Genomic DNA, 18,981 nt, shown 5'->3' with positions numbered 1-18,981 from the left:
AGGTCAGAGATGAAACGTGAAGGCAGAGGGAAGCCCAGTGCCACTCGGTGAGTTACAAACAAAGCCAGGCCTCTGAACCCCACTTCAGTCTCAACTCTCCATCAGCCATTTCACCTTCTTGGGCCTAAGTGTCCTCAGCTATCAAAAGGAGGAAGGAAGGAGCAAGCTAACATGTTGTCGTGAGCTGTGACATGCCCTCTCGTCGCCTGAGCGAGGCTTTTGAGATAAGGAAACTGAGGCTCAGAGAAGGTGCTGTGCTGTTCCTGTTACACCCCCATCCCTGGGTCTGTGTGGCTTCCGTTTCTGGCTGACGCTCACTGCCCCAGCAGACACACCCCCTAGATCAGCGTTTCCACACTAGAATACTTTATTCAAGAGAATCTGGCTTGGCAGTCAGATGGCCCTGCAGGGACAGCTTGTGGGGGTGCCAGGGCCCTCGGAGAACCTGCTCCCCTGCCACTGCCTTCAGCTGGGACACACAGGCTCCTCCCCTGGTGACTTCATCCCCACTGACTGAGCTGTTTCTCATCCAGGCAGCTCTTTGTCCAGCCCGGGGCCCACTCTGCATGTGTCTCTTAGAGGGGACAGGGTGGTGGAACCTTGGCCGGAAAGAACAATGTCCCAGCACAAGCAGATGGCAAAGTGTGAGGGGAGATCACGGGGCACAAGGAGTGGCAAAAGTCCCCAGACAACCACTGTTCTCCAGAGCTGAACGTTCTGATCTTCAGAAGAAGAGAGGGAAGTGGCTGCATCCCCTCCGCCCACTGCTGGCCTTCCCACCAGCCAGGCCGTGGCACCCCCAGCAGGCTCCTCATCCCTACTTTGGACAGGAGCTCCGAAAGCAAGGGCTGCTTGTCTGTGCAGAGCCTGAGGCCCAAGAACAGGCAGCAGGGCCCCCTTCTTTCCTTCTCCAGGCCCCTGGAGACCTCCAGGGCCTCTGGGGCCTAGCTTGCCCCTCGCGAGGCCACGCGTCTTGCTTCTTCCGAAGCAGAAGCTCCCAAGGGTCTGTGGCTGGCTTCTCTCTTTCTCTCACGTTGTTGAAGGCACTGAATTCCTGACGGTCCTGTCCCTCCCTGCCCCTCGTCTTGGAGGGAGCGAGGCATTCAGCAGGGAAACAGTTGGCTAATAAATAGAGGGCAGGTACCAGCAGGAGTCACTGAGAGTGTGACGGTAATAAATACACGAGCCGGGGATGCGGGGTCTCTCTCCTCCAAGGGGCTGGTTACCTCCGGGGAACAGCATCGCCGCACCTGCCAGAGACCAAGCACAGATGGGGCGGGTATCAGCATGCTGTGGAGGGCGCAGTCTCCTCCTATGGAGGAGGGGCAGGGCCAGAGGAGGAGCTTGGGCAGGGAGCATGGGGAGGGCCCAGCACTCCTGAGTTCCTGCTTGCCCCAAGCTGAGGAGAAGCTGGGAGCTACCCTTTACCAAGCACTTACCCAGGTGCCCAGCCCTGTGCCAAGCACTGTCTTCTTAACCCTCAACAACCTTCCATGAGGAAGGCACCCTGATTATTCTTGTGAAGATTAGGAAACTGAGGCCCAGAGAGGTAAAGAAGCTTGCCTGTGGTCACATGGCCAGTTGGTGACAGAGCCACATGTGAACCTAATCATACTCCATGCAATCATGCCTCTGATTACCCTAAGACAGCAGTCTCCAAACAGGGGACCGGGTACCACTAGACGCACGTAAGGACTGAGTACCGATGGATTTAAAGAAATCCATTTTCAGCCTCCAGGTCTGCATTGCCTTAAAATTATTTTTGTGAGACAGTGGCTGAGATCTGCTTCTCTAGCCACAACACATCTTGCTCATTCTAAATCCTTATAAAGTGCTTTGCTGCCAGGTAAAAGTATTCTGGGGACATGAAAAAAAGAACAATTTGAGATATTGGTGTAGGTCTTGAGAAAGAAAATATGGCTAATGACTGGGTAACCAAGGCTTTCAACAAAACTGAAGAACAGCTTAACCAAATTGTCAGCCAGGATATCATGAGAAGTAATCTGTTCTTAGCAGAGCACCTTGAGATTTCTGGCAAATAACTTGGAAGGAGTTCAAGTACTTGAGTGACATCTAGTCTCATTTACTTATTTATGTGAACATGGTTTCTCAACCTTCTCATCAATAAAAAAATGATAAACAGGAATTAAATTAATGCAGAAGTCTGTCTCAGTCTGGCAGGAAATAACATTCATTAATGGATTCATTTACTAATTGAAACGAGGTAGCCACATCCATCTCATTGAGATGCATTCCCAATCAAATTGATGGTATTTTTACGTTGAACATTTATTAAAGCAGGACATATTTGTGCTGTTTTGACCAAATGGTGCTGCTAAGAATTATTTTGATAATTTATTTCAGGAGAAAATTTAATTTAGGTTTATGCTTACAGGAAATTTAAAATAATTCAAACTCATATATCTTTTTTTGTGGCAGATAAATATGACAAGGTAATCAATAAAAGCCTTCTGAAAATTAAAAGTACTATTACACTAGGCTGAAATTCTAGGGGGTGGGGAGTGAAATGGAAATACAAGTTCCAGAAAAAAAGAAACAATGTAAATATACAAAGGGTTATGAAAGGAGGTGTTCGTGTATTTTTTTTTTTTTTTTTGCTTATTCATTTTCTTAAAAGTAGATGATGGTAAGTATAACATTAAAATGGCGTATTTAATAGGATACACCTGGAGAGTGTTATATAATAGCTTTGTATTAAAATATTGATATTTATAATATGCCAGAAAGTGTATCCTTTGTAATGACTTATACTTTTTTTTTTTTTTTGAGACAGGTTCTTGCTGTGTCATCAGGGTGAAGTGCAGTGGATCGATCCCCGCTCACTGCAGCCTTGACCTCCCAGGCTCAGGTGATCCTCCCACCTCAGCCTCCTGAGTAGTTGGGACTACAGGCACATGGCACGTCCATCTAGTTTTTGTATTTTTTTGTAGAGACAAGGTTTCACCATGTTGCCCAGGCTGGTCTTGAACTCCTGGCCTCAAGCAATCCACTTGCCTCAGCCTCCCAAACTGCTGGAATTACAGGCATGAGCTACTGAGCCTGGCTTGACTTATAATTCTGATGAAAATGTTCAATGTCAACTTAAAAATGGGCAAGGGAGCACATGAGCTTTTGGAATTCTTTTTTTTTGAGATGGAGTCTCGCTCTGTCACCCAGCCTGGAGTGCAGTGGCATGATCTCGGCTCACTGCAACCTCCGCCTCCTGGGTTCAAGCGATTCTCCTGCCTCAGCCTCCCAAGTAGCTGAGATTACAGACGTGCACCAACACGCCCAGCTAATTTTGTAGTTTTAGTAGAGATGGGGTTTCACCATGTTGGTCAGGCTGGTCTCAAACTCCTGACCTCAAGTGATCCACCTACCTTGGCCTCCCAACGTGCTGGGATTACAGGCGTGAGCCACCGCGCCTGGCCACTTTTGAAATTCTTTCAGGAGATTCTCTAGTGAAATGTCTGAAGACTGCTGCCTTGGGAATTGGAGCCATGGGACACTTTCTGCCTCGGGGTGCCGGCTGGTAACGCGGACCTGGATGGACTTCACTGCCAGCTTGTTCCCCAAATTGCTGCGTGAGCCCAGAAAAGAGAGGACAGCATAAACCCTAGGGGGGCACATTCCCCAGGATCCCTGTCTTCATGGAGTGGGGCTCATGGGGTCAGGACTTGGGTCAACTCCACTCCATAGCACGAAATAACTTCCTGGAGGCATGTGCGTGGGGGAGGCTTAGCCCCTAAAGGACAGCCCCCGTGTGACTGATGGACTGTGCATGTGAAATATTTTATTTTTTCTATTTACTGTCACAGATTTGGGTTTTCCCTTCTCTCATCCTTCTCTCCCAGCCACACTCAGGCCTGGGCTCCATTCTGCTGCCCACCAGGTATGAAGTGGGTTAGAAGCAGCAAGGGGACCCGAAGCAGCAATGCTCCCGGGAGCCAGTGGCGAGGGGCGCATGTTCCCCAGGGCTACTAGGAAGTCGCCCCAGATAACATCTCAGCTGATGACAGACTTCTCATCACTAAAAGGGAAATTCTAGTTTCCCTAGTGCAGGAATCCTGTTTGTTTGCTCACAGATGTACCTGACACACAGGAAGTGCTCAGTAAATGTTTGTAGAGTGACTAAATGTTTGCTGGACCTCCTGCCCCTCATTCTACACAGAGAAAAGCTAGGCTCACGAAGGTGAAATGATTTGTCCAAGGTCAGTGGAAACCTAGGGCTAAGCCGGGACAAAAACCAAGGTCCACTGATGCTTCCTGGGCCCTAGAGTCTTGAGGAGGTGAGGCTCCCTGTCCTGCCCCCAAGACTGGCCTCAGTCCTGCCTCTCCCGCTCCCCAGCCTAACCCTGGCGGCAGGGCGGGGCTCCCCTCGGGCCCAGCCTCCTTGCCATCCCTGGGACCCCGCGCACTCACAGGTGGCAGTCTGTGGGCCTCTGCTTCTCTCTCCTCCTCTTCCCCCTGCCCTTGGGTCTCCTCCTGCAATAAGCCAAGCGTCAGGACAAGGTGGCTGGGGACCCCCATGCTAGGACAGAGGCTGGCAGGCCCGAGAATAGCCCCGAGCCCCAGCCAAACCACTTACCTTTCTGGCTTCATCTTCTCCCGCAGAGGCCTAGGGAAACAGACAGAGAGAGGGGCAGAGGACCGTTAGGAAAGCAATAAGTGGGGCTCCCTGCCGCCCGGATAGGTCCCCTCTGACATCCCAAGTCCTGGTCCTGCAGCTGACACTGAGGCCACTAGGGGGTAGCATGGAGCTGGCAAGGGAGAGGTGGCCAGAGCCCGGGGCTTCGCTCCCACTCCAGCCTCCGGTGACCTCACCGCAAGAGGGACAAATCAACCTCCTGGGGACCCCTGTCACCCGCTTCTGCACTTCTCAGCCTCTTGGCATCAAATGTGGGGTCGTTTCTGTCTGTTCTCTGCTGCTTTTTCTTTCTCACTTTCTTTGTCTGCTTTTTTCCCTTCCTTCCAGGGTGCACTCTGGGAATTTCCTCAGGGACAGGACATGATGGCCGGGCAGTGGACTGGTTGCCTGTCAGGGCACAGCCCCCACTCCACCCGGAACAACATGGGGAGTGAGCGGCGGGGTGGGAGGAAGGGAGGGGGCATCAGTCCTGAAGTCACCAGGCATGTCTGGGCTCTGCCTCCCAGGGCTATGGCTGTTGGCCCAGAAGCCAGAAGAAAGGTGTCCCTGTTGCCTGGCTCCTGGCAGGGGACAGGGCCTCAGTCTTTCCTGGGAACAGTGGGTGGAGACATGGGCCAGCATGGTAGCCGTCAGCTTTGGGGCCAGGACATGCTACCCTCGGCTGGTTCCTCCCTTGGGAGCCTCGGCAAGGTACCAGGGCCTCTTGGGACTGTCTGGTTGTACCTCTCCATATTGGGCAAGTGAGAGACACTCTTGGAACCTCAGTCTCTTCATCTGCCTGCCCCAAAAGAGTGGCTGTCAGGGTAAAGGGGATGTAGAAGGTGACTCTGGGTCACCAGCCAGCATTGCACCCAGGAGGGTTCATTACCGAGCTATTATATGGATAAGCTCTGGCTTGGAGGGACGGGTGGAAACAAGTTGAGGCAGGGCCTCCAACACTCCAACAAAAGGGGCAGCGATAGCCCTGCCCAGGAGGCTAGGCTAAGCCTAGGGGCTACTAGAAAAGTGGTCACGGCCATGAGAGGTAGCATGAAGGCTTAGGATTTAGGTCAGGGCTCAGAATCCCTCCTCCCACACTCACTAGCTGTGATAAATCATGAAACTGTATTGAGCCTTGATTTTCTCATCTATAAAACGGGGATGACAATAGGATCTACCTCCCAGGGTTGTTACGAGAGCAGGGACCTTGCCCACCACTGCATCCCATCTAGGACAATGCCCGGCATGCAGTAGGTGCTCAATAAATGTATGTGACTAAATGAGAAACAATCAAGTGCCTCCTGCAGGGCTAGGCACAAAATGGGTACACAATAAGTGGTAGTCTTCCCTCCTCCTGCCCCTGGCTAGGGCTCTGGACTTCTAGTCTGGTGCCTTCATCCATGGCCCAGTGGTACCAGGAGCAACAGCTCAGCCCATTTTTCTCTTCCCTGAACCTCGTTGGCAGTGCCAGGCCTGTTGCTCCTGCTAACCAATGTTCCAAGTGCCCCCGGCACAGGCAGCAAGACTGGTGCTGGTCAGAGGCTCTGCGGATTGGGAGGGGCCGTAGCGGGGTGCTATATCATCAGGGAAGCCACAGTGTCACCCTTCTTCTGTCCCCTTTCTCCTACCCGAGCTTGTCCTTCTTGCTGCTTCTCAGCCCGGTTTGCCCCCTCCTGTGGGCATGCAGCTTGGCCCAGAACTAAGTTCAGACTTGCAATGTCTTCGCCTCCAGGGACCTCTTTCAGAGGCCCGTGGCAGCTGCCTCCCGTCCCAGAGAAGGGGAACGACACGCACCAAACCCCAGCGAGGCTGGGAGGGACCCACGCTCTCTCTTCCCTTGCAGTATGTCAACAGCTGTACCCCAGCTGCTGGGACCAGCTCCCTCGGCAAAACTGGCTGGTCGGGGGACAAAATGAATGGCAGCCACCCCTGCCTGGTCCTGCCCTCTTGGTCTCCCTCAGCCTGGAAAAAGGTACAGCCGGCGGCGGGGATGGGGCAGCCTTTGCCTCTGCCCTGGGACCCATCTTTGCTGAGGGTGCCAAGAGCACGGGGGCCTTTCCCTGCTACCCGCCCCACCCCGGAGACCTACCGGCACTCGCAACGCACGTGCTGAGAGAACGTCAGCTCCACGTAGGAGGGCCGGTCCCCAGAGCGGATCTTTAGGAGCTGAAGGAAGAAAGAGTTGATGCCTGGATTGGGGAGTGGCCCATGAGTTTCCCGTACTCTTCTCTCTCTCCTTGTAAGGAGAACCCGATTCTGTTTCCTGTAGCCTGTGGACTACAGGCCCTCACTCCACTCTCAGCGTGAGGCAAACGGCTCTCTCAGCTGCGCGGGGACCTGAGGGAGGCCGCTGTCACTCCTTACCCAGGGGGCACTAGCACAGCAATAGTGCATGAAGGGGGCCATGTTCTGGAGTCAGAGACCCGTGTTCAGATCTTGACTCTTTTACCTGCTGAACAAGTGAAATAACATCTCTGAACCTCGAGTTCCCCATCTGTGAAATGGGAATGACACCAGCCTTGAAGGACTGAATGATGTACCACTTGTGGCACGCCTAGGACAGTGCTTGGCATTACTAAGTGCTCAATAAACCACTGCGTGTGTGACACGTAAGCTGCACTTGCTTGAAAAGGCACCAAATGCTCCTGGTGTCAACAGGGACTTTAATACAAGCAGATTTCTTTCCAGCTTTAACTAGACACCCTGAGTCTTGGGATAGGGCTCAGCATGAGGCTGAGAAAACTGGTGGGGGTGGAGGTGAGTGGGCTCAGAGCCATCGGGGGGCTCAGGAAGGAAGGGCCCTGGGCTGGGGTAGTAGAAGCACCGGCCTGGGAATCAGGCTGCAGTCCTGGGACCTGGGCCTATCTTCTTCCCTCTCCAGGTCCCTTCTAGTGGGCAGATTCGGTGGCCCCCCAGGGCCGGGTGTGGACCTACCTGCATGGTGACATTGACCGTCTCCACCGGCACACAGTGCAGGTTCTCATCGCCACAGCAGCCGGTGCAGCGCAGCAGGGAGACACACGATGGGCTGAACATGTGCTCCACCTCGCTGGGGTACTCGGACACGATGTCCACCAGCCTCTCCAGCGCCCGGCAGTAGCTGCGGCCCCACACTTCCTGGAAGGGCACCACTGCGAGGAGGCAAGGGGGCTGGGTCAGGCCAGCAGAGACCTGCCCCTCGAAGCCCTAAACCTGGCTCCCAAGGCCCCGCTGGCCTTCCAGGTTCAGCCCCCAGCCCCTTCCGAGCTCCCTCAACTCTCAATTCCTAATGTGATCCCTCCGAAATGCCTGTGGGCCCCTTAGCTCATCTGCTGGATGGAAATCCCCGTGGAACAGAATCTCTCAGGGCCCCAAGCTTTGCTCTGTCCTCAACTCAGGCACCCACATCTGCCTTGGCTCCCTGGAGCTTTGCGGATTGTAGCCTCCGCAGCTGCCCAGGCCCTCTGGATCTTTCTCAAGCCCGACCGGTGCTTCCTCCACCTCGGAGAACTTGCAGAAAACAGTCATTTCTGGAGTCACGCAGGGAGGGTTGGCCTTCCCTTACTCCTCTGCTCAAACACCTTCCACGGCTCCCTCATTTCCTGCTCCACTCTGTGCCAGCTCCTCTGCCTGGCAACCAAGACCACATCCAGCAATGTGGCCTGACCCTCCTCTCCATTGAGTCCAACCAGCACTCACAGTGAGTCACGGCAGCACCGCATTCACTCGCAGCTCTGGGCTTGTGCACTCTGCAGCCCCTACAGCTGCTCTTCTTCCCCCTCCTCTCATTTCTATCCAAATAAATAAAGCCCACTCGCCATTTTCCAAGGCCTGCCTCCCCACCTCCTCTTTGAAGCCTTCCCCAGCAATTCCAGTGTGCACAGATGAGCCTCCCTTGAGCACGGCCTGGCCCCAAGGGGTTGTCTTATCTCTGTCACTGGTGGCTCTTATCTCCTTTACAACCAACCCGAGGCTCTATGAGGGCAGAGATGGATGTACCCGTAAACACAGGCTAAGTCATTCCTGGTTGATTAGATGATAGTTCACCGAGGATCGTCCAGGACATCCCTGACCCCCATGATGTCCTGGTGATCGTGATGGGATCTTTTGAGGGCTGATCTGGAATCCCTCAAAAGATGCCGCTCTTTTGGGTGAAGGCCTGGGACCAGGCCCCAAATAGAGGCTCACAGAGAGTGGCCAGAGTCAGACACCTGGCTTCCAGTCCCAGCCCCACACTGGCTGTGTGACCTTGGGGAGATCAGTTAACCTTTCTGGGTAGATCAGTTTCCTCAGGTGGGAAAAAAGAAGGTTGGGAATAAATGGTTGCTAAGGTCTTTCCCTTTCTGACCAACCACCTGTGAATCAGTGCCTGCAACCCAGCCCAGCCCGGAGACCATGGACAGAGAAACGCCCCCGGGTCTGGGTCATCCTGCTCTGCATCTGATGGTCATCATCAGCTAGTTGGAAAGAATCAGGAGCTGGCTCACCGGGGCCCTGCAGCCTCTGCCATGGAATAATGGCCTCTCCCAGCAACCCCTCATTTCTTCCAGGCCTCTGCCGAGGAGGCAGAAGGGGCCAAAGTCCATTCCACTGAGCCTATGAGGACATGCGCCTCCTGGTAATCTCAGAAGAAAAATAAACTTCAGTCCTAGCAGAGGCCCTCGGGAAAGGCTGCAAACTGGTGGAAAATACCCAGAGGCGGTGTGTCCATGTGGAGCTGGCTAGGCAGTCATAGAGGCAATAAACAGTGTTATCTGCTTGTTTGCTGCTCCACTCTACCCTGCTCTGCTTAGAGGGCACTAGGGCTGGGCTAGGGGCTGGCGGTGGGGGGAATCCATAGGCCTCCCCTGACTCTACCACTCCATGCCCCGGGTACTGCCCCGGAACCCAGTGGGAAACAAGGCCTCTCTCCCCAAAGGTGCCCACAGTGCAGGGAAGCCTGCCTTTGCAGTCCAGGGTCAGAGAGCACCTCCCTATCACCAGCTCCTAGAGCTGTGTGTTTAGTTTAAAATCTTCATGAGCACTACGTGACTCTGAACGTTTAATCTCCACCTTTATGGAAAACATAAATAACAGCAGAGGAATAACGAACTGCCAAAACAACACGGAAGATTCAGGTTCCTGCCTTGGAACCAGTCATCAGCGAGGGGACAGCAGCAGAGAAGGGGCACCCCAGCCCCCTCCCATCCTGCAAACAGACGCCCACCCAGCTGGGCTGCGGGGCCATGGCCACCTTTGGCAGAACTGGCTGGGCCTGGGCAGCGGCAGAAGGGATTTCCTTTCCTCACCCCACATCCCACCATGCAGACTCCGGGTCCCTGAAACCCTGGAATCTGCCAATTTCCCGGCCCCGTTGCCGAACCACGTTGCGGGAGGGCTGAGAAGGAGGTGGGCTGGAGCCTGGTTTACCTGGCAGCCACCAGGAAAGAGGGCAATTCATCCCTGAAGGCCCCCGTATGGGTGTGTGGGAGAAACAAAAGGGGCTGGGTGAGGGGCCAGGCTGAGGGAGTGTGCAGTGACCACTCCCAGATGTGGGCCATGTCCCTCAGGAAAGAGCTCTGCTCAGCTGTCCCTGAGAGCACTTCCGCTCGCCCCAGACCTGCTCCGGGAGGGGGTGGGGGTGAGAGCAACGGGAAGCTGTGGCCCCCTCAGGCACTGCCAGAGCTGGGTGGTCCCCAGGGCTGCTCCTGAGGCCATGAGTGGGCCCTCAGCTCTCTCGCCAGCCCTGAGAGTGAGCCTCCCACCTGCCTGCCACCACCTGGGATGGGGGAGACTCCAGAAGAGAAATGCTTAATCCTGAGAGCAAGTTTCTGTGGAGGGCACTGGGGACGAGCCACAGGGCTGGGCAGAGCCACTGGCCACCAGCCCAAGCCCACAGGTGTCCTCTCCATGGTCACTGGCAGAGCACACAGACAGCCTGCCACAAGGGACACCCTGCTCATGCCTGATCAGCCACGGAGCTATTGGGAGCACTCGGTTCTGCCAGATCCATGAGGAGTGCCTGAGGCTTGGGGCGACCCCCAGGGCCTCTCTGAGCCTCAGGTCCTGCATCTGTAAAAATGGAGTACATCGCCTTCCTACTTCACAGCCTGTGGTCAAAACAGAATGACAGAAAATGCCTAACACTGTTCCTGTGAATAGTAATAGTAAAAATCAACGCCCATGGCTGGCCATGCTGCCTCTTGCTCTGGTGTTAATAGGTGGGATGACATTTTCAGATTTGGAGAGCTGGAGTGCAAAGCTCATTGTACTTCTCCCGGTCAGATTGCACACTCCCTGATTGATAAGTGTGACAGGAGAGCTGACCTAACGAATCTACACTTCCAGGCCTCCTCACCTCGAATCCTGGGTGATATGTACACCCATTTCTCCTCCCTGGAGTTAGAGAACAGGTCCCTTTTTCAATCTCGGAAAAAGAAGAAACCATAGACATCACATAGCCTAAGGCTCCCATTTTACAGATGAGGAAACTGAGGCTAAGGCATCTTTGGTAGCTGTGGCCTGACCTACACTAAAAGCACCAAAAAGGGGATAGTGTGGAGGTAGGGGATGGGTCCTTCCCCAAATCCCAAGGAGCATAATGTTGTGCTGGTTCCAGAGGCACAGCAAGGGAGGCATCCATGAAGTCAAGGGCAGCTGCCTCCTCTACCTGCTCAGGGGTCTAGGGCCTGAGCCTCAGGTGTCAGAGTATGACCAGGCCCGGGAGAGGCGGGCTGCCAGGCAGGCAAGGCCAGCAGAGGGTGTTCCCAGCACGCAGATGGCTATCACGCGTGTGCGTGTGCATGTTCCTACATGCCCCCTCTCCCATGGCGCAGGGGAAGCCTCAGCGGTGGCGTGTGGCCGCTCTGCACGTCTTGGAGAGGCAGGGAGGGAGGAGCGAGGTAGGGGGCCTGGCATGGGCCTCCTGCCTTCTGCACGTATGTCTCTTTGGCAAACGTCTCGTTGCCCTTTGAAGATTCCCTCTTGAGGCAACCAGGGCGGGGAGTGGAGGGGCCAGGGAGGGCACGATTCATGTTCTGTCTGTTTATAATCAATGGAAAGGCATGGTCAGATCCAGGCAGTTCCACCAGGGCTGGGCTGCTGGGGAGGGCCCCTCACCCATTCCTGATCCTCTTGACTGCACACTGCATCCAGCTCCCAGACCCCCATTCTGGCCCCTGGCACTCACTCCCCACTCTGTCCTCCAAGACCCCATCCATACGCTTAAATCATGCTGGGGAAGGGCTCTGAGCCAGCTCAATGAACCCTGGCTATACTGGCCCCAGTCCCACTCTCTGTGTGCTGGTGACCCCAGCCCACACCTCTCTAGTCTCTGGGTCACCATGAGGGGATCTCTTAGGCCCTGCCAAAGTCATCAGCTAGGATATCTAGCTCGTAGGCTCTCCCCAACTTTTATCAACCTGTACCCACACTTTATGCCACGCCTGGGCTTGGGAGAAAGGAAGAGAGGGGCTTGGGGATCATGCAAACCCCCAGCCTGGCCAGCTTACCTTCCACCTCTGACGAGCCGTTCCCAGGAGACAAGGCCCACTGCTGTGGACAGAAAGGTACAGAGATGAGCCTGGGACACCTTGGGGCTCTGCACTCTTGGGCCAAGTGTGATGGCAGGAAGGTAGGGGCCCCTCTGGATTCCTTCCCACTTGCTGCACAGGCTCTGCCCTGTCTCAGAGCAGCCTGAGCACAACTAAAAACTCACCGGACCCTAGATAGGTTAGGTCCCACCCCTCTCTGGCCTCAGTTTTCCTCATTTGGAAAAGGATGGGAGGCTAGAAGCTCTTGGAGACCCTTGGCCTGCTGCGTCCCAAAGATCTTCCAATCCTGTGGGTCTCCCTTCTACCCAGCCCCCCCAGTTCAACCCTGCCGGGCCCTGTACAGCCCGCCTTGGCTGGGTGCCAGAGCCCAGGGGGAGGTGATCAGCTGGTGGGAGCGGAGGGGTTGGAGCGGGTGGCGCCATGAGCTGGTGCAGCCGGTAACGTTACACCTCTGGCCAGCCCTGCAGCAGGCAGGCGGGTGGCTGGGCTGCTCGGGCTCCTCAGGGACTGCCCAGCCCACTCCTACTCTTGGGCTGGGGCTGGGGACTCCCAGGGCAGTGGGACAACACAGTGGGAAGGGAGCTCATTGGCTTTGTCAGGATTTCACTGCCCAAGCTGGCTCCCAGCCAGACTCACCCGGCTCCTGGGAAAAGGGCCCTGCTCACTTCCCCAGGCCCTGCACTCAGGACCTCCGGCCACCCACCCAGGAGAAAAGGCACAGCGAGACCCCTTGTCTCATCCCCAGCCCACCCAGGAGCCCACGGCTCAGTCCTGAGCCCTGGTGGGGGCAGGGCCCAGCCTTCCCACCATCAGCCTCTTCAGCTGGCTCCTCCACCACCCCCACCAGGCCAGGTCAGAGGTCCTGGGGACGCCTGGTTGGCCATGGGGCCTCGACCCTGACCACAAGGCCAGGGACCCGCCTGGGATTAGTGGACAGATGCTTTTAGCAAAGCCACCAGGGCTCCAGAGGCCAGACAGGAAACCTCCCTCCCTCCCTCCCTGTGGCTTCCCTGCCCCCACTAAGACAGCCCCCAGGACCTGGGGGACAGCCAGCCTGAGGTCTCTTCCCAAACGAAAGAAGTCCAGCCTGGCCTTTAGGAAGTATGTGGACATCCTTGGATTTGCTGCTCCCTGGAGCGAGTCTGTGATTTCAGAGTCCCCTGCTTCCAGTGCTGGGATAGGGAGGTCAGGGGAGCCGGGCTAGGTGGGGGTAGCTCTTACCTGGGGGGGCACAGCAGGCAGCGCCAGCCCAGCCAGGAGCTGCAGGAAGCAAGGGAACAGCCTCATGGCCGGCATCTTCTCAGACGTCCCGAGCCAGGGGGCTCCGAAGGAAAACCACCATGCTCATCCCCCGGGGAGCCCCTGGCACAGGAGCAGAAGAGCTGAGTGGGCGGCTGGACACCCCCCTCACTGCTGCCCCGAGGCCCCGGCCGGTGGTTCGAGCATCTTCTGGAAGCCGTGGGGAGTCAGGAGCCCGCAGGTAAGGCTATGGCTGGGGAGCCCGACCGGGAGCGGTCCGGCGGGGCGGGGCGCCGAGGGGCAGGCGGGTCCCAGGGAGGGTCCGTCGGGCGCCCAGTGCCACCCCAGGTCCTCCCGCAGCTGGGCGGCCGTCCGAAGATGCAGTTTCTTCCGCAGACAGCAGCTCCCTTCTGGGACTGCAGCCGGCCCGCGCCTGGGTTTCAGGGGCTGAGCTGGGGCGGGGCTCCGGGCCTGCCCCGCCCACAGCAGAAGAGGTTCCCGAGCTGAGTTCCCGCAGCGCCCGGCCAGCCCGCAGCGCCGGAGCCCGCAGTGCTTGCGAGGGGCGCTCGGCAGATCCGCACGCCTCGAGGAGCCCAGCCCGCAGCTCCCCGGGCCACGCCGCGCCCGCCCGCAGAGCCCACAGCCCCGCTTCGGCTCTCGGGGCCGTCACCTGGGATGGGACCATCCAGGTGTGGAGCCCAGCGTCAGCCGTCAAGGCTCATGTCCTAGCGGCCTCTGCAGGAAGGGCCGTCCCGGATCCCTGGGAAGGCAGCCATGCCCACACACCTCGGGGGCCAAGGGATTCCTAGCCCCGTTTTATAGATGAAGAAACCGAGGCTCCGAGAGCACCCCTGCCTGCGTATGTCGAATGGACATAGGCATTCTTGGAAAGTGTGTGTGTGTGTGTTGTGTGTGTGCGCGCATCTGTGTGTCCGAGAAACTGGCAGAGACAAAACCCAAGCCCTACGTGACTCCAGAACCGTCTCTCACCCGACCCACCATCCTCCTAGCCAGGCATGGACACAGTGGGCGGCCCACAGGAAACCCCTCAGGGCACCTGACTGGAGGATCAGGCCTGCTGCCTCCTTGGGAAACAGTCTTCTCAGACCCTCCCTGTGGCCTCACCCAGGCATCTCCTCCTGGTCCCTGGTCGAGGAGGAACTGTTCGCTGCGCGGGGGTCCGCGTGTATCTGCACATGTGCACGGGCATTTGCGGGTCTGTGAATATCCACGTGTGCTGTGTGTCCGAGCCTCTGTGTGGTCTGAGTGCGTGTGACTACTGTACATCCAAATACGACTCTGTATTTGTCTGTGGGGGTCAGGTCTCTATATCTCTGTATTCTTGTGTGATTTGTACGTGTCCACTGTGTGTCTGGGTGTGTTTGGAAGTGTCTGAATGTGTATCTTTCAATGGGACTGTGAGTCTGCATGCCTGCCTGTGTATATCTGTCTCTGTGGGTGAAGACCGTGCCTCTCTCTGTGCGTTTGTGTGTGCCCTCCCTTGGTTCTGGATCTTTCTTTACCACCACCCCTCTCACTGCCTTCTGTGTCCAGCTCCCAAGCTGCAGGAACCTGGCAGGATTGGGAGTCACGAGTTGGGCTGGGCCTGGGGCTGGTGGGTGGCTGTGGGGGAGGAGGGAGGCCTGGGAAGTGGCCCCTACAGCTTACATTCCAGCCAGGAGCAGGGAGGCCAGGGCAGCCCCAGCTCTCACCCCAGTGACCTCTGTGTCTGCTGCCTGCCTGCCTGCCCACCCACGAGGGGCTGCCAGAGATGCAGCCTGCCTGCCTGGCCGGCCCTAAGCCTGGAGGTTCAGGAGGTGGAGGCCAGTCACCAGCCAGCTAAGTGGGGTCTGCAAGGAATATTCTGATGAGCCTCAAACAAGCTGGGGTTCTTGGGGTAGACAAACCCCTTCCTGGGCCCGGGGTCATTGTGGAGGGTCACTGTGCATGTGTATGCAGGTGAGTAGGTGTGTGTTTGTGCATATCTGTATTGTATATGTTGCCCATAACATCTTTGTGTACATATGCATGTGTTTGTGTGTGTCTTTAGTTTGGGTATGGATTTGTGTCTGTGGGCACAGGTGTGTATTGTGCACAACTGTGTGTGCATGTGCTTAAGTATCTTCATTATATATGCTTATCTATAACTGAGTGTTTCTAGCACTTATGCATGGGATGTGTCTTTTGTGTATGAGTTTGTATTTTTTTTTTCTGAGGCAGAGTCTTGCTCTGTTGCCTAGGCTGGTGGACAATGGTGCAATCTTGGCTCACTGCAACATCTGCCTCATGGGTTCAAGCAATTCTTATGCCTCAGCCTCCCAAGTAGCTGGGATTCCAGGTGTACGCCACCATGCCTGGCTAATTTCTGTATTTTTAGTAGAGACGGGTTTTTGTCATGTTGGCCAGACGCACCCAGCCTGTATTCATTAATTTGTTTTTTCATTTGGCAAGTGTTGCCTGAGCCCTACTATGCTCCAGGCACTGTTCTAGGTGCTAGGGATATGATACGGAGGGTCTCTCTAAGTTTATGTTAATGGAGTGGGGGGATACCGATGGCTGGGGATGCCGAAGTTCTCTTTCCTGAGTGAACTCCACACTTTGGGTGAAGTCTGTGGTTCCCACAAGTGCACCTCAGTCCTTCATCACTAAATTGGGGACCATACCCTTCTAAACCCAGCTTCCTGGGTTGTGAGATGAATTAGCCTAGGGTAGGCTCAGTGGCAGAGACCAAGGAGACTCTAACATTTCCATGGATTGAATCAAAGTTTGTTCTTGCTCACATCCAGTCCAGAGCAGCTGTGCTAGTAGTTCTGCTCCACCCTTTTTTTAAAATTTTCTAAATTTAAATTTAAATTTTTAGAGACAAGGTCTTGCTCTCTCTCCCAGGCTGCAGTGCATTGGTGTGATCACAGCTCAATGCAGCCTCCAACTCCTGGGCTCAAGGGATCCTCCCGCCTCAGCCTCCAGAATAACTGGGACTACAGGTGTGTGTTACCATGCCCAGTTAATTTAAAAACTTTTTTTTTAATGTAAAGACAGGGTCTTGCCATCTTGCCTAGGCTGTGCTCCTTTGCACAGTGGCCCCACTATTGACCAGCCACATTGCCTCAAACAACTTCCTTTGTTTTCAGAGCCCCAGCTTCCTCCATCTGTAAGAGTGGGAATAATAACTGTACTTATCTCATAGGGTTGTGCGAGGACTAAGAAAGCACCTGTGGTGCAAAAAATGGTAGCAATTGGGCATGATTTCTAATTTAATTTTTGACTTGTATTAGAGAAATAAAAATACTATAGTTAGACTGAATGCAGTGGCTCACGCCTGTAATCCCAGCACTTTGGGAGGTCGAGGAGGACAGATCACCTGAGGTTAGGAGTTCGAGACCAGCCTGGCAAACATGATAAAACCCTATCTCTACTTAAAATACAAAAATTAGCCGAGCGTGGTGGGAGGTGCCTGTAATCCCAGCTACTCGGCAGGCTGAGGCAGGAGAATCCCTTGAACTCAGGAGGCAAAGGTTTCAGGGGGCCGAGATTGTGCCACTGCACTCCAGTCCGTGTGACAAAGCAGGACTCCGTCTCAAAAAAAAAAAACCCCTCAAAAAACGCCCCCCAAAAAAACCAACTACAGTTACAGAGCAGAGTCCTGTAGCATGGACATGAGATAGAAAATAAAGAATCTTATGCTTCTGCCTGTGGCAGTGGAGGAAAAAAATGGAGTGATTTGCATAGGTGCACACAAACACTAATTCTCACCATCACAGTGCAGTCTCTCAATCCTCAACTGTCACTGAGGCCCTGGAAGTAGACCCAGGGGCTTAGGGGTGGCAGTCAGTGCCCCCAGCTCAACACTTAACTGTTTATCACCACAATCACTTGCTGTTGTTTCAGGGAGAGAAGTAATATTTATTGAACACCTATTATATGCCAAACAGTGTGCCTGGTGCTCTAACCACCTTGTCTCTTTAATTCTGATCACAACCCTGTAGTGGTAGGTTTTAATTATTTCCATTTTGAAGATGGAAAGATGGAGGCCCAGGGAGTTTATGTAATTTTCCAATAGTTGTTTAGCTACTAAAAAAGGAACAGTGATGGTGATCAAGCTGAGATCTTTCTCCAAAGGTCTTTCCAGTGAACCTAAGCGCTAGCTCCCAATCTTACTGCAAGGACGTTGAAGGTAAGGGCTGAAGTCTTGAGCTGTTTCTGGGTCTTCCCCATGCTGGAGCAGAATGGATGCTTGACAAACTTGGGATGGTTGATGTGTGGAAGGAAGGAGCCCTGATCTCAGGAGCTGACTCTTATGTGGGGAGTCGGGCAGATACAGATAAACATGGGGGGCTGGCTGTAGAAACACTGGGCCACAACAATGTAGTGGACTCTGAGCAGTCATGGCTTCCAGTCTGCAGGCCAGCCCCTGGCCCCCAAGGCATCCTGCAAACACAATTTCCCATACTATTAGTCATGGTGTTAGCCTGAAACACCTGCCCCAACCCATCCCAGCTTGTAGGTTTTCAGCTTCCTGACTCATTTTCCCATTTTCTAGCCATTTTCCCGTTTTCTAGTCTCTTTGTTGTCTTGGCCCTCTGAACTTTTCCCTAGTGATGACTTGTCCCCTCCTAATGACAGTTCAGCACCTGCCTCTGGAGAGGTGTCTCAAGTGGTCCTGGGTAAACACCCTCTGCCTCTGACCTTGTTCCTGAGTCCCGGACTTGGGTGGCTGAGAAGTGTAGCATCCAAGGATTAAAATCTTCCTCATCCTGGCTGGTAGAAAGGGCAACAGTGGGCAGCTCTGGGCCAACAGCCTTTTCATTTTATAGACTGAACCTACATTATAGGCAACAGCTATTCAAAGCTGCCAGCAAGCAGATGCTTGGTTGAGCTCCTTTGCCTTCTCCCCCTGCCTCCTGGGCTGCGATTTCCTGTGGATCCACCCCAACCTCCATCCTGGGCTCTTCTTCTCTTTATGCACTTGTTCTAGGCAGGCTTCCATGGCTTCCCTGGCCACCAGCACTAGGTAAGACACCCTGGTCCAGGTTCCCACAGTACCTTGAATTCCCCTCCATCATGGCACCTGGCCTTCAGTATCATAATTGCCCAGTTGCTTATCTGTCTTGCCTAACAGAAGGTAAGATCTAAGAGGGCAGGCACTGTGTCTCTTGTTTACCCTTGTAGCCTCCACACCTTGCTCAGTGCCTGGCACATAGTAGGCCTTAAATTGATATGTTTTGAGTTGGATCAATCCTCGGAGACTAGTCCTTCCCCATGGGGAAAATGTCCCGAGTCTGGCCCTTCCTTACTCACATGCCCTTCAGCTGTTCAGAGGTGCCCACTCCTAGACCCCATACTCAAGAACCATCAACTTGGGTGGGCCCCTCTGATGGTGAGGGATGGGGAGTGTGGGAGAACCACCTTTTGTTACTGTGTAATCATGTGCTGGGTTGGTCACCACAGCCCCACCAGCTGCCAAGGGACAAGGCTTATGTCTCAGGCCAGAGACCAGAACCCAGTGGGAGGCCTGGGGTGGGGCCCTGTTGGAAGGGGGCCAGGAGAAGAGCCCATGGGTGACCAAGTGTTCCCAGGGGTGGGAAACAAGATGGCATCTGCCAC

The 18,981-nt window shown here is 54.8% G+C and overlaps 1 protein-coding gene across 2 annotated transcripts; it reads right to left on the bottom strand.

Moving 5' to 3' along the window:
* Positions 1–349: 349 nt before the first annotated feature.
* On the bottom strand, positions 350–13,938 carry PGF (placental growth factor). 2 transcript variants are annotated; one of them, XM_050798903.1, is made up of 7 exons: positions 13,360–13,938; positions 12,097–12,139; positions 7,562–7,758; positions 6,717–6,793; positions 4,589–4,618; positions 4,423–4,485; positions 350–1,250 (listed from the first exon to the last, which is right to left on the bottom strand). In XM_050798903.1, exons 1-7 carry the CDS (start codon positions 13,432–13,434, stop codon positions 1,223–1,225), a joined length of 513 nt encoding a protein of 170 aa, XP_050654860.1. In that variant the 5' UTR covers positions 13,435–13,938; the 3' UTR covers positions 350–1,222. The 2 variants fall into 2 exon arrangements, with proteins under 2 accessions (XP_050654860.1, XP_050654861.1); XM_050798904.1 differs by lacking the exon at positions 4,423–4,485.
* Between the last annotated feature and the right edge of the window lie 5,043 nt (positions 13,939–18,981).

Source organism: Macaca thibetana, chromosome 7, assembly GCF_024542745.1.
Source record: "Macaca thibetana thibetana isolate TM-01 chromosome 7, ASM2454274v1, whole genome shotgun sequence".
Classification (NCBI taxonomy): domain Eukaryota; kingdom Metazoa; phylum Chordata; class Mammalia; order Primates; family Cercopithecidae; genus Macaca; species Macaca thibetana.
This window is presented reverse-complemented; position numbering and strand designations above follow the sequence as displayed.

Bases quoted from the DNA above. Each gene is read 5' to 3' on its own strand.
- PGF (XM_050798903.1), bottom strand. From the start codon at position 13,434: ATGCCGGCCATGAGGCTGTTCCCTTGCTTCCTGCAGCTCCTGGCTGGG. The intron at 7,759-12,096 runs GTAAGCTGGCCA...GCCTCCTCGCAG, and splicing joins CGGCTCGTCAGAGGTGGAAG to TGGTGCCCTTCCAGGAAGTG. The intron at 6,794-7,561 runs GTAGGTCCACAC...TTCTTCCTTCAG, and splicing joins CGGTCAATGTCACCATGCAG to CTCCTAAAGATCCGCTCTGG.